The sequence below is a fragment of the Pagrus major genome, chromosome 20 (assembly GCF_040436345.1).
Source record: "Pagrus major chromosome 20, Pma_NU_1.0".
Classification (NCBI taxonomy): Eukaryota; Metazoa; Chordata; class Actinopteri; order Spariformes; family Sparidae; genus Pagrus; species Pagrus major.
Genome location: NC_133234.1, coordinates 7,180,351 through 7,195,147, shown reverse-complemented (window position 1 = coordinate 7,195,147; position 14,797 = coordinate 7,180,351). Strand labels below are relative to the sequence as shown.

The 14,797-nt window shown below is 41.2% G+C and overlaps 1 protein-coding gene across 1 annotated transcript in view; it reads left to right on the top strand.

Annotated features, from left to right (window-relative positions):
- Positions 1–14,797, top strand: part of cacna1g (calcium channel, voltage-dependent, T type, alpha 1G subunit) — a 268,885-nt gene that overhangs the window by 209,627 nt on the left and 44,461 nt on the right. Inside the window, exons 23-26 of the mRNA XM_073490161.1 lie at positions 3,565–3,691; positions 4,722–4,847; positions 4,965–5,054; positions 5,190–5,403. Coding sequence (XP_073346262.1) covers positions 3,565–3,691; positions 4,722–4,847; positions 4,965–5,054; positions 5,190–5,403 — 557 coding nt within the window. The remainder of the gene's footprint in view (positions 1–3,564; positions 3,692–4,721; positions 4,848–4,964; positions 5,055–5,189; positions 5,404–14,797) is intronic.

Sequence of the window (14,797 nt, the reverse complement as noted above, 5' to 3'; positions counted from 1 at the left end):
ATCATAAATATATATATATATTTTCACGAGTATAACTTCTAAGCCATAAAGTTAAAAACTGTTTTTCTCGATCGATACAATTTGGTTACAAGGCAGGCACAGCTTAAGTGCCTCTGTGTGAGTTTCAATATCAGCTTGTCGTCTCTGCAGTTCGATTGTGGCAGACTCACGCTCGCTGGCTGTTTGAATTAAATATGAGCTTGTCTGTGTTTTCCCCTCTGGCAGTGCAGTGCACGTGTGGGTTCACACAGGCGCCATCATCATCATATTCTTGAGTTTCCTGCGACATGTGTTTGTGAGGGTTATTGCAGGAGGCAGGTGACTTTCTGTATGTGTGAATGTGTCTGTTTCTCATTAGAGATTGAGCATTAGGATGTGCGCGTGGGTCTGTGTGTGACAGAATGATACATCGGCTTTGTTTAACAGGAAACATAAACACACACACACACACACGCACACACCTCTGCAGCCATTCATCAAGCCCACATCCTGAGCTGAGGGCTGGCCTCAGGGAAACCCAGAAGTTAGCACCTTGTGTCACCAAATGGCACTTTTATGTCACCCAGCCACCTACACCTTGTCGACAATTCAGCCGCAACCTAGAAACCACCATCCTACCCCCTTCGCACCGCCTTGTGTCCATTAATTATATCTGCCACACAGCAGATGGATCTAAACAGCTCTGTGAGGTCACTGCGGGCCAACAGGTTTGTTTATTGATAAATTCCCCTTGTGGTCGACCCCTGTCGGCTCAGCCTTTGAGCTCATCCGTCACTTGATGATGATGATGTAATTATCCCAAGGCTTCCACTGGTTATATTTTACTCACCATGTGTGTACATTTTTTGACCCTCACGCATGTATGTTACAATATTGACAACGGCCAATTAACTCAGAGCATGATTACCATTCTTGAAGATGTTTAGATTGTATTTGCAGCCTAATAAAATGTTGGCTGTTAACGTTTCTGCCATAGACCACGTACCATATTGACATTTCTAAGAAAATGTGCTGTATCACATTTACATTAAATGTTTGTTGCCTGACTTTCATGTCTGGAGGTGGAGGGGATGGTGCTGGAGTTCTGGCAAGCCAGTGACCACTGTTCATGACTGCATTTCAACATTGTGACGCTACATGACATTTTTAAGGAGACCAGTTGTGTTTGTGGCAATAAAAGCAGGTATTTTAAGCCAAAACATGATCTTTCCCTAACCCTAACAAAGTGTTTTATTTTGTGTCTTGACCTAACCAGACCATTGGCACAGTGTTGTCTCAACATAACATTGAAAGCTGAACCTAAAGAAATGTAAAGCTTTAATATATTTGTGGTTTGCATAAACTTTAACTGCCAACATTTATTCTGGCGACTGGGTTCATATTTGTGTGCCACCTGAATGCATTGGCCTCCAGTTTACATTAGCATTTTGCTCATTTGCCGATGGGTCCGAGAACAGTGAGTGGTAAAGTTTGACAGCTGAAGGGGAAGGACAGCTTGAGAAGAGGAGAATGGGTAGAGATTTATACAGCAAGGTGGATCGAAAAACAACGTTTAGATTAAAAAAAGCAAAAATAGCAGCCGCTTCATTTTATATTCCCTCTGTATCCCTCCTCTCCTCCCTCTATTCCCTATTTCTATCCCCCCACGTCTCTTAATTACACCCAGTGCTTTGCATTGTGGGAACATGCCTGCCACATATTGCCTGACTTGTTGTTCTCTTTCCTTAGTGTGAGGGATATACCAGTAGAGGGGAGAGAGACGGGTGGTGCCTGCGTGCAGGTGTTGTGCATGCCGCCAGCATCCTTCCCGCTCCTTTGTGGAGCACACAAAACAAGGACACGCTGTGAACTGCTATGAAATTATGCAGAGAAGTAGATTAGAAGAAGCAAGCGCTAACTTTTCTCCCCCTGGCTCCCTCCATCCAGCTCCTCCTCATCCCTTTTTTTCCGTGTCATATGCAAATAGACTTAACGGAGAGGAGCCCATCGCACTGTGTGTCCTTCACATAGTGCATCATCAGAGTGTATTGACTCATAATAAGAAGCTCGACTCTCCTCCGCTCACCTCTTTAATAAGCCTTTTCACTTCAGCGCGTTTGTCAGAGTGGAGCTCAGAAAGAGAACATGATGTAAAGAGGTAGAGAGGTTGACTTGGGGTTTTCATATGCAAAGCAGCAATGTGTGGAAACATCTTTTTTTTGCAGATAGTGTGTGATCTGAGGGACTGAGCCAGAGCAAGGCTGTAAATGATGTGATTCTGTCCTTGATGGAATCTGCAAACTCACCGACTTCCACAAGTTGCATTTTCTTTCTTGCTCTACTTTTGTGGCTTTTATTTTCTTCCTTAGCTAGTTTTTCTTTTTCCTCTTAATTAAAGGCTGACAAGTCTGCCTAGATCAGAAGCTAAACATTTGACTAAAAAAGATGGATTTAACAAGCATCTTCAGCTGATTCTTGCAGCGCTTTGCATTTCTATTTCACTGTAAAGACAGAAACGCTTAAATAGAAGGGTGGACTCCAGACAAACAGACTAAACCTGGACTTAAATCCCTTCCTGGTGGAGGTATTCGATGCAAATATGTTCTCAAATGCATCAATCCTGAAACAAGACACATGCAGATGCAGCTCTTGAACAATACTACCCTCTATAGCTCAGCAGTGGTGCTGCATCCCAACATGGTTTTCAGTAGAACATCAAGAGAAGCAGTGAGGTGCAAAGTGATGAGGTGTAGCTATGTGCTTGTTATTCTCTGATCAGGGCTATTGATCAGCAGCCTGGGTAGGGCTTGGCCTTTTATTATCTCATGTCTTCTCTTAATGTGCTATTGACTCTTCCTTCACTCAGCTGTCTGCTCAGGGGAAAAGATGCGATGTACAAAGACTAAAAGACAGAGGCAGAGCTGCTTATCACCTGACAGCCTCTCTGCCTGTGTAGCATTGTTTTTCTCTTGTATCATTATTATTATCTATCACATCATATCGACTCAGTGTGTGGGGGGTACTGTTGTGTCTTTGTGCTCATACATGTGCATTTGTGTTTTTTAAGTGCAGAGTGTGTGTATGATCAGGTTTTTGTGTGGTGTGTGTGCGTTTCAGCTCAGCTACAGTGCAGTGCGGTGCGGTGCTGGGTGCCATGCTGGCACTAATTAAACATCCTCATCAGTCCATTGGCTTAATTAGTTGTCTGCTTCCTCCACTGAAGAAATGAAAGGAAGTAGAAAGAGTTTTGAAAGAGACAAAAATATGTTTTTTAAAGAAGAGCAGGAGTGAATGAAAGAGAGTTTAATCTGTCTGCAAGCCAACAAGTGTTTTTGATTTGAAAAGTTCAGCAATGTGTGAAAAAGACTTACTGAAGGACATTCTTGAGGGTTTATTGTGTGTGTGTGTAAGTGTGAGTGCAGACAGGGTGAGGGCCTGAGGGTGTGTTGGGGTTGTGGGTTGGAACGCTACAGGCATCCCTGATCCATCTGGTGTGAGCTGTACTGTAAGTGCCCTGCACACACACACACAGACACACACACACTCAGGCAGCGCACTAAAATCCTATTATTGGCTGTGTTCCAGTGTGATCAGCAGAGCCCCGGGGCTGAAGCTGGTGGTGGAGACCCTGATGTCGTCACTGAAGCCCATCGGCAACATTGTGGTCATCTGCTGCGCGTTCTTCATTATCTTTGGCATCTTGGGAGTACAGGTGAGAGGGGGAGGGTGCGGGGGGGAGAGGAGAGGGGAGGACACAGACAGAAGGAATGAGAAAACAAAAAGGCGGGAAGACCATTTGAACATTATCATTACATCCTTCTACTATGCTGCAACAGTTTGACATGTGACAAATATTCCCACAATTCTTCTCCCTGTCCCATTTTGGTAGTAGATACATCACAAAATCTTAGCAGGAAAAATGTTTTTTCTATGCACTCTCTGCGTTATAATTCACACGCTGGGACACTTATGCATGCTTATCTGGTCTCAATGGAGATTTCATGGCTAACAGCCCAAGGACCAATCTATACCAACGAGCTCTCTGCCCTTGGCGCAGTTCAGGCTCTTGTCTACCGCCATCGGCATGTTTATGCCCATAAACCATCTGTCCACATAAAGTAGTGTCATGAAGGGTTAATGGCTGTGACGATACCACAAGGCAGTGATGAGAAGCTGTCACTCGCTAAAAGGCATCGGTGGAATTCACTGCACAGTCCTTAACCTCCACTGTTGAAAATTTTCGAAAATGTTGCCAATTTAGTGCGGTCATTCAGTGACCTATAGTTCTTTTCTTATATATTTTATAGCAAGCAGCCATTGCTGTATTTTCTGCTCAAGTTTATACTTGAGGTCGAGCAGCAGTGGATATTTAAAGGCTGATATAATAAACAATAGTCAGGAGATGGAAAAAGCAGACAGCCAGTTAGTTAACCAATATTAAACCAGGTGGATGACTGTTGAACTGAGCATCTAAGTCAAAGTACTAAATGCCTAAATACATATGTTTAAATCTGTGATTTTTAATCTAATATATTAGACTTCAGCTCCTTTGGAAGGATTATGTATGCAGACATTAAGGAAAATGTAACTTCAGGACTTCACTAGAACTCCCTACTTCCAACTGACCCCTCCCCCCATTTCCGAACCCAAACTTACCACAAATAGCATAATGTAGTTTAATGATTCTGTTTTCTGTCAAGGTTCACTATAGATCAAAGGGCATTTCTGTTTTTGCTCCTCAGCTCTTCAAGGGAAAGTTCTTTGTTTGTCAAGGAGAAGACGTAAGAAACATTACCAACAGGTCAGACTGTATGCAGGCCAACTACAAGTGGGTCAGACACAAGTACAACTTTGACAACCTGGGACAGGTGAGGCAAAGATTTATGATCAATAAATACATAAACAAATGCGTTGTTGAGCTACTGCTCAGTCAGATTTTTAGTGAAGCACATCTAAACACCTCTTCTTCTCTTTCTCTGTCTCAGGCTTTGATGTCTCTGTTCGTTCTGGCGTCAAAAGACGGCTGGGTAGATATCATGTATGACGGACTAGACGCTGTAGGAGTTGACCAACAGGTTAAATATTTAAACTAAATATTGTCACACATCTGTGCACATATCTGCACACAGAAACACACTTGTACTATCTGTCAGCAGTCATTTATATGTACACACAGTAAAAGAGAGCTTCTGTGTTCTGTGTTGTTTCAGCCGGTAATGAACTACAACCCGTGGATGCTGCTCTACTTCATCTCCTTCCTACTGATCGTGGCCTTCTTCGTGCTCAACATGTTCGTGGGTGTGGTGGTGGAAAACTTCCACAAGTGCCGGCGCCATCAGGAGGCCGAGGAGGCCAAGCGAAGGGAGGAGAAGAGACTGAAACGCATGGAGAAAAAGAGACGGAGTAAGGAGAAGGAGCTGGCTGGTCGGTAGTCTTTCCACATCTTTCTGAGTCCTGCTTGATTTGAGCCTGCGCCTTTATTTTGTTTTTGCTTTTTTGATTTGGTTTGGCCGAACTCGGAAGAACGCAATTAGTGAGCTAGTACCAACTACCGTTGCTACTCTGCGGTAGAACCTTCCTCTTTGCCTTTCCTTGTAGGCCCTCGGCTCATTTTTGTTGCAGTCTGGTGGTCATCTATTCTGGCTCTGCAGACTCTGCTACAGGCTGTGGAGGCTCTTCTTCAACTCCAGCATCAATTTTGATTTGATCATTTGATCACATTGGGTGTTAAGAAAAGCTTCCACAATGGGCCAGTTTGCAGAGCTAGAACAACTGACTGCTGGTTTTAGCCCCCCCCACCTTTCCCCCCTCCCTTACCTTGCCTGGTCTACCGTAGACGCCGTGCTTGGGATGGCCCCTTGGAGCATGCCCAGTGAGTGCTGACAGACGGGGCTTGCATGGTGGTGGGTATACAGAGCAAGAGGGAGGGGGAGTTGTTGATTATTTAATCGCCCTAATCAAAAAGAAGACAACCCCCCTCCCTTCCCCTCTTCTGCATGGGGTTTTAGTACAGCCGCAGGGGCAGGGATAGACCAAAATCTGGAAGAAAATGAAGAGTTTCCCCTTAGTTTTCTTTTAGTGAAGATCTGAGATTTGTAGGAGGTAGCTAATTCACTGCCTGTCCGCCCTCCCCTCCGGCTGTATAGGAGTTGGTGAGAAACTGCTTGGTTTGGTTTTTATTCTTTCCACTGCCTCTTATACGTAAAAATACAAGCGCTAGCATCCGCTAGCATTAGACTTTTTGTGAATTTAGTGCCTTTAAGTGCAGTATTTTACCCACAAAGGCACTTTCTTTTTTAAATTTCAACAAGGAGCAGTGGACACACTTGGTTTCTTAAAGCTGAAAAGATCCCTTTTGTTTCCGTCTATATGACTTGATAACTTTATTTGACATCAGAATGTTACCGTCCAACGCTTGAGAAATACAGATGGAGATTGATCTTCCTTTTTCAGGAGGAGGCTGCCAAGGGTATCCGACCAATCGAGAAACTTTCCCAGACCTTTGCACATCTCAGTCCAACACATGTACATGTTATATCTCAGGAGGTCCTTCGCTTTTTTCTTGAAATCACACAAAACCTTTCAGATTTCTAAGTTCTTTTCTTCCTTTTGTAATTTTTGGTAGAAAAGTCCGTCTTCTTTTTCCCTTTTTTTTTCTGGCTTAGTATTTTTGCCAGGAAACTCTTTAGGGTGAAAAAGGGGGCAAGGTTTCTGAGCAAAACAGAAGCATAAAAAGGCAGGTTTCTTATAGAAAGAGACAACTTACTGGTGTAACCCAAAGGAGTACAATTTTGGAAGGTGGTTTTTAATGTCTGCTTTGGTTTGAGAGTCAACGGCTTCCCGAATGTTAAAAAAAAAAAACGAAAAGGTGTTTAATCCAAAGAACTGAACTGGACTCAGAATCACTGGAAAGACAAAACACAGGAACATAAACCAGCTTAATATTTCATCGCTACCTTCTAGCCTTACTCCATCCTTCTTTCCCTCTTTCTATCTCTTTGACTCTCTCCTGTTTCTAACTCTCCATTCTTCCTTCCTTACTGTCTTCTGCTTCTCCCTAACTAACACGGTCTCATTCCTCTAGATTTATTGGTTCCGGGGGTGAGTTGGGCCCTCTCTGAAGGCACATTGAAAGGTACAGAGTTTCCAGCATGTTCTGTGTGTCCCTTTAAACCTCACACACCACCACCACTGACCACGACCACCCACCATGGTGGCTAGGGTCCTAAGTTCAATGATCACGGGAGGTAGGGCCCCATCCCGCGTCCCCGCCCCCCTGCCTCTCTCCCATCAGCCCTCAGTCCGCTGGACATGCTGTTACCTGTTTTTCTCTGTCGTGGCTTTGTCTTTCACAGCTCCTCCACGCCGTCCGCGATCCATCCACCGTCCACAGCACTGCACCACTGCTCCACCACCGCAAGAGAAGAAGAATCTTGTCTAGTTAGGTTGGCAGGGAAACTGAGATGGAGACATGGTGAGACAGGGAAAGGGAACCTGTTGTAATACAGTACTTTCAGTAGACATTTAAAGAATAATTCCATTTAATACATTTGGGGATTTAATTTCATTGTGATGGCCACCTTTGCTTTTGGTTGTGATAATATCGTGCTTGTCAATGCAAACGCTGAGGACATATGACAAGGCAAAGGAGATTAGCAGTAAGACTATCAGACGGGTTGGAACAAGACTAAAGCTCTGACCATACAGTAGTACAGTGCTTAGTTGAGAGTGTTAGCATGCTAACATTTCTTATTAGCACTAAACACAAATTACAGCTTAGATTTGCAGGTATTTGGTCATGAACTATAATGTCGGACAACTGAAATGTCTGCCTCATGGTGACATCAGAGGAAAAAACAAGGGTTCACTAAAGTCATTGGGAATTATCTTCTAGGAGCCATCAATAACTACCACATTTTGTACCAATCCAACCAGTTGATGTTGAGATATGTCCTTGAGTAAGTGAAAATTGTACCTGCTGGTGGCTTTAGATGAAAGGTTAGCAGATCACCATAGTCAGTGGAATTCGTACTCTTGGAACCATGAGGGTCTGTACACAATTTATTTGCACTCAGTTTAGTACTTTAGGATAGCATTAAGATAGCAGTCTGAACCGGTGACCAAGTGGGTGACCAACCAACAGACATCATGAACACGCAAGTATAAAGTAGCGGATCATATACCTCATCAGACTATAACACTCTGAATTAGACACTTTTTCCCAGAGTTGATGATGAAAGTAGTTAAGGAGTGAGACATCTCGCTTCTTTCTCATCTCTGTTGAGAGTTGCACTAGATCTGGTACTCACATGGAGGCTTGTGACAATGTTATGGCGGTTACTTTTTTATATATTTTATTTCAGTATCTTTCGAACTCTACGTAATCTGAACGATTTGTAAGTACTGCATGTAAGAAGACAAATGGAAAAGTATTTATGCACCAGCGTCCTTCACCTCAACAAGCATTGTAGCATTGCACTGGAAAAGGGGCAAAAATTAGCATGTCCATCCAAGTTTTTTGCTGCTATTGTGATAAACAATATCATATATTGTATTGATTGTACCCTTTCCCACTTAGGGGGTTTGTGTGCAGTGTGAAATTGTTTCAAGAGTCTATAGCCACACTATGTGTGGGATTCTACTCAGGCACAATGGTACTTAGAGCTAACCACCTTAGTTTAGCATGTTAGCATGCTAATATTTTTGCAAATTCCAAATTGTAACCCGATTGGTGGAGCTGGCTGAAAGGTTGAGGAATTACCAAAGTTATTACAATTCATCTCGAGGGGGTCACGAATATGTGTACAAAGTTTCATACTACTTGCATGACTGGGAGCATAGCCAACAACTATTGTACGTTTTGTAAGTAAAGAAAGTTTAACCAGGGAGGTCTGTCATCCTGACTGCTTGTGTTTTTTGCCTGTCTGACTTGCTGAGTACAAGGTTATTATTACCATTATGAATGATTACAAAGCTGTAATATTAAGGCCCATGTTCTGATAATTTAGAAATATTCTTTACACTTGACTAACTTGCTGTGTCCCATTCTCATTGTATCTTGTAATTTCACAGCTGTTACAGTAGATCATAGTCAGAGAACTTAGAGAGCTTGATCAGGTTGTACAACAGCTGCCATCTTGGAAGAACGGATTCTCTCTGTTGCTAGCGTTTTTAATAACATCCTCTAATAAAGGTCACTGGCCTCCATTAAAGGGCATTGGACCACAAAAATTCAATCAAGAACATTGTTATTTTCTCATTGAGCGTGTGCTTGACTTAAAAACTTAATTTAAGTCGCCCGGTGCCAAAATATGTAAATGTAATCAGAATGAAATTAAACTGCAAGAAAATCAAACTAGTTTTTCAGGCTGTAATCTTCACAGCTCTGACCCCAAATAGCTTGTTTTACTTAAAGAGATGGCTTGAATAATTTCTTTGTTGAAGAATCTATTTCTAGTTCATCAGACTTGCATCAGTAGGACACCATTATTAAATCATGAGAGTTAAGTCTCTGACCAAACTGGCTGATTTACTACTACACACAGTGTACAAAGGTCACAGCAATACAAGTTGTTATTAAACGAGACCACAGCAGGTTTGTTAACAGCAGTTGGCTCATGTCGGGCATAAAGGTCATCTCAGGGCGGTCTGGCCACTCCGACTGGTTTGCTGTGGCAACTTGTTACCATGGCGATCTGCTTAAGGTAATGTTAAGCTACATGTTGAGATGGTTAGATGTGTTAGATGATGACAACCCCATCCCTAACTCTGCATTATGTGGTTATGTGTTTGTTTGCACATATATGACCAGGTGCTGTTAAATAGGGGCACGTTCCTGGTAGATTTGACTGTGCTAGATTGTATTCTTGTGTGTGAGTGTGTGCATATGTGAGCGTGTCAGGGAGCAGATGGTTGCAGAACAGGTTGTAAAATATGCACGAGCAGCTCTCATCCCCAAATCCCCTCAGCTCTCAGTCTGGATGACTGTCTGAGAGGCGAGCAGGACCCCTACACCCCTTTTGTTGATCCTGTGCAGCATTTCACAGGCGCTTGCAGCGTTTTGATATTTTTACCCAAAGGTAATTACAGAAGTGCCAAGGACACAGAACACACACATAAAATACAGCATCCTCACAGTGTGTCACTTGGTGGTCAACACTCAGAGAATAAGGTGTTTTGTGTGTGTGTGTGTATGTGTGTGCGCGGGCGTGCAATCGTGTCACGCGCAGTATGCTTGTGTCTGAGCATGTGTCTTATCTTTAGCTTGCACTGCACTGAAGCAGCCTTTTCTAGAAGCTCAAAGACGAAGAAGAACAAAGAGAGGAGACGAGATGATGGAGGAGGCACATTAAGATTTTGACTGAAGAGGAGGGAGGAGGAGAAGAGATACATGGAGTGGAGGGGAGATGTGCTAGAATTACACATGCACACACTCAATGAAAAGTTATATCAACCTGTAACTATGTAACTGCATACATGCATACATTACACAACTAATTAGTCGTACATTACAAAAATGATGACACAATTGAATCAAATTCTTCGACAAGTCAATGCTTTGCGCTAAATTCTAACGTCATGCTTACAATGACAATGCTGAAATGCTGAAGGTGTAATGTTTACAATGTTCACCATCTCAGTTACCATGATTACTCAGGTAATGAGCACTAAACAAAAAGTAATTAACTAAGGTTGATGGGACAGTGACTAGTTTTCAATGTATTTGGTCGTGAACCAAGGAACTTAGATTAAAACCTGCTGATGAAGTTCATCCACTACAGTTCATCCTATGGTAGACATTTATGTACTAAACAGTGGTGGAAGAAGTACTCAGATCATGTGCTTAAGTTAAAGTAACAATACCACCTTGTAAAAATTCTCTGTTACAGGTAAATGTCCTAAAAATTCTGCTTGATTACCAGCAAAACATACTTTAAAGTTCAAAGTGTCTAAAAGTGTCAACTCAGCAGGCATCATGTTACCTTATAGAGGGTTAAATTATGTAATCTTCATGGTCCCGAAATGTGATATACTTATTTTATGACCGCAAGATAATAATTTGTACACACAAGTTATTATCATGTTCAACAAAATAAAAAATACTTCTGCACTTCAGGGGCTCTCCTGTCAATTTAATTGTGGGGCAAATTCCAACTTTATTATTCTTTTAAGTACATGATGACATCATGTAAATCCCATGAGAACTTCAACCTGAGGAGGTCTAATCAACAACATAACATGTGCGGCCTTTAATATATAACAATTAATCATCGGTCATAAGTTGATCATATGTTTAATATGTAAAATAAAAGCAACTATAGTAGTTAAATAAATATAGTGTAGTAAGATGTCAAATATTTCCCTGAGATGTAGTGGAGTAGAAGTATAAAGTGACACAAATTGGATATACTTAAGTACAATTACCTCTATATTGTGCTTAAGTACAGTTCTTGAGTTAATGTACTTTTCACCACGAATACAAAACATTGTGGCACTCAATTCAAGACATTTTATAAAGCTCTAAATGAAAGCATTATATTGATTCATCCTGTGGGACACAGATATCTGTACCAAATTTCTTGATTATCCATCAAATAGTTGTCGAGACATTTCACTGGAAATTGAGAACATCAGCTGAGAGGTGGTGCTTCAATAACAGGCAAGTAATCATCAAAGACTGCTGGCTCCAACCTCTAGGGTCCATTAATGTCTGTACCAAATTGCACAGCAATCCATCCAAAACTCAAATGACTGACCAAAGGACAGACCTACAGCTCCATTACTTGAGCCATGTCGCTATCTTGACTAAAATGTTCCATTATAATCCATCAAAGCTGTTGGTCGGATGTTTGAATAGCTTCTCAACCCCCGGTCTTTGTCAGATGGTTTCTGTAACTTTAAGAAAGCCACAGTCTGACATTCAAACACATGCTAGAGGCCAGCTGTGCAGAGGTTAGAAAGAAAGTTGAGTTCAAACTTCCAGTGTAGCCATTCAGATTAGGTGTAAACACTTGATTTCCTACGTGGTGGTACAGGTCATTTGAACCACCGAGTTTCTGGCATAATCTGGCCCTCAATATCACTATTAACACAGCTTTGAAAGGAAAACCATCCAAATGCAGTCTCTCATTAAATGTCACCTTCCTGAACCTGAAACTCGCATCCTGACTTTGTTGAAGAAGATTTATGACTGGAGTTGAACTTGACTTAAAACCAGCTCTGACTCATACACTCATTTGTATAGTGGGACTGAAGAAAAGAGACGTGTAAGAAGTTGAAGGAAATCATGTAGACACATAAAGAAAAAACTCCACCATACACAGAGAGAGACATGCATGCACTCTGACACACAATGAGCTACACACAAACAGAGGACGGCACTAGTTTCCCTCAGGGTCATTGTAAAGTGTCTCCCTGTTTGAGTTGACTTGTTGTGTTGAGTCATGCATTCTGCAGTCAGAGTCAGCTGCTTGTGACAGACACATCAGGAGAAGCTACACTACACTGCACATGATGTATGCTGCAAATTGTGAATATAGTTTCGCATTATTTGTTCCACTCTCAGCGAGCCACCACAGAGATGGCATGCTGGATATTTTGACAGACAGCAGCTTGTATCTTGGTAATGATGCTTTCAGTGTTTTTGCAGTAGTCTATAGGCTGTTGACTGCTGTGCAGCAGTGGCAGTATAGGTAGTAGTATCACTCAAAAAGTCACAGTATATTACACTAACACATTACTATAACCCTTGGAAGCTGTATTCTCACATCCAGTATTTGAAATATATAGATATACATATATGTTCTAAGGAATTTGTTTATAATGATATCTGTCCTTATATTGAACAAGCATACAGCTAATATCAGTGATTTGTATTTACTCATTAAGCTATGTTACCATTCTTTGAATATGTTGCCTTTGCATTCTGTTTTTTCAGCATTGCATTCCTTAATGCCATACCTTTAAGTCTTTGGGAGCTCTATGGAGGAGCAAGTAACATTACTTTGACATTTGATCCTTACATAGCAAAGAGTTAACAAATTAACCCTAGTTCCAAAAAATATGTTTATATACTACTAATTTATCCTTCAGTTATGTTTGTTAGCAAGTGTAATTGCAGCCAGAATTATGTTTGGTTTGAATATTCTCTTCCAGGGAACAAAGTGCCACATTCTTGTACTGCACGGATGGTGTAGGCGGGTGGTCAGGGCGGATGGTGGGCGTATGAAATGCATGACAGCAGAGACCGTAGTTCACATCCTGAGTTCTGTGTGTGGTTAGTCTTTAGGCAACCAAATCACTTTGATGTAGGATAAGGAAAGATCATGGTTTTGACTAAACCAAATGCTGATTTTTTTTTTTTTTTTTAATTTGAGGACTAAACCAGACCACAATCTTTCACTACTTTCTGACTTTATCCAACTTTGTGTTTGTTTTAATCTATCATAGTAACATGCGTAGGCCTCCTGAACAGTAAGTTTAGGATTTTTCTGAGTTTCTCTGCCTATCAGGGCTGTGATGGAGAAGAGATGTTTGTCAGCTGTCTGTCACAGTGCACAATGCATCAACACCTATAATAGTACATAAAAATGCAATGTCCCATAAATTGCATGCTCTTTGTCGGAGACTTATCCTTCTATCAATGAGGTATATATATTTATCTGGACATGAAGGATTTGTTCTTATCTATTATGGATATGTGGTGCTTTCATTATATTATTATGGGTGGATTCAGTCCGATTAAATCACGGATATCGATGGCTGGGCTTCGATACAGTAATGAAATGTGCAGCAGAATTACATTTCCTCCAAAACATACCTTAAGGTCAGACTATTTTGTATTTGATTCGAATGTAATACTATTTTTTTTCATTTCATTACAAATGATAATATAAGCTTAACAACTGCAACAAGTGAAAACTTAAATCTTTGCACTCCAGCTGGCATGGACTCTACAAGTTTGACCCCAAACACTTCCAAGCCAAACATTCTGTGACATCACAAGAAGCTTTGTGGAACAGTGTCAGGTTTTGTACAATTTGTAAAGTCCATGCCAGCATGGGTGTATGCTGTCATTAAAGTGTGAGGGTGACATACCAAATACTAAGATATTCTGAATGTCACATACATTTTTAAAAGATTCAACTTTTCACTTAAACCGTTAAGCTTACATGATTTTTAATGACAAAAATAATAGTATTACATTTTAAAAGATTGTATTATGACTTTGACTTTTTGACCCTACTGCTGGTGCAAAATGGCAAACCTTTCTAGAAGACGAGGTTCAACAAATGATTCACATGGAAAAAGATGCAACCTTGTATGGTCTTCACTAAAATAGCTGCAGTGCAGTATGTGAGTAGTATAACAGTGATACACTGCTGGTGCTGTCTCTGTACTGCAGCAAATGGGAGTATTTGAAATGAAACAATCATTTTGATATAAAAACAGCATCTTTTAGCTTTCATTTAAGGGTGTTTGAACCGTGCAAGGTAAAAAACATTTAGTTGTGCAAAGGTTGTTTAGTTTCACACTTCACTACATTGCTGAATCATAGCCACGGGACATATAATAATGATAACTAAATATAAAAACAGAAGTATTTATTAGTTACTTATGTCATGCTGTTTAACACCAGGGCAGCGAGAGATGTTAAACACGGGAGGATGAATAGGAAGGGAGGATAATGGAGGTGTTAGAAACAAGCAGACAGAACAAGGAAATCTAAGAAGAGAGAAAAGCATATCAAAATTCTGTCAACAGAGGAGAGAGCTTACTAAACTGCAGTACATTGTTCTGCAGCCTTTTCTGTGAGTTT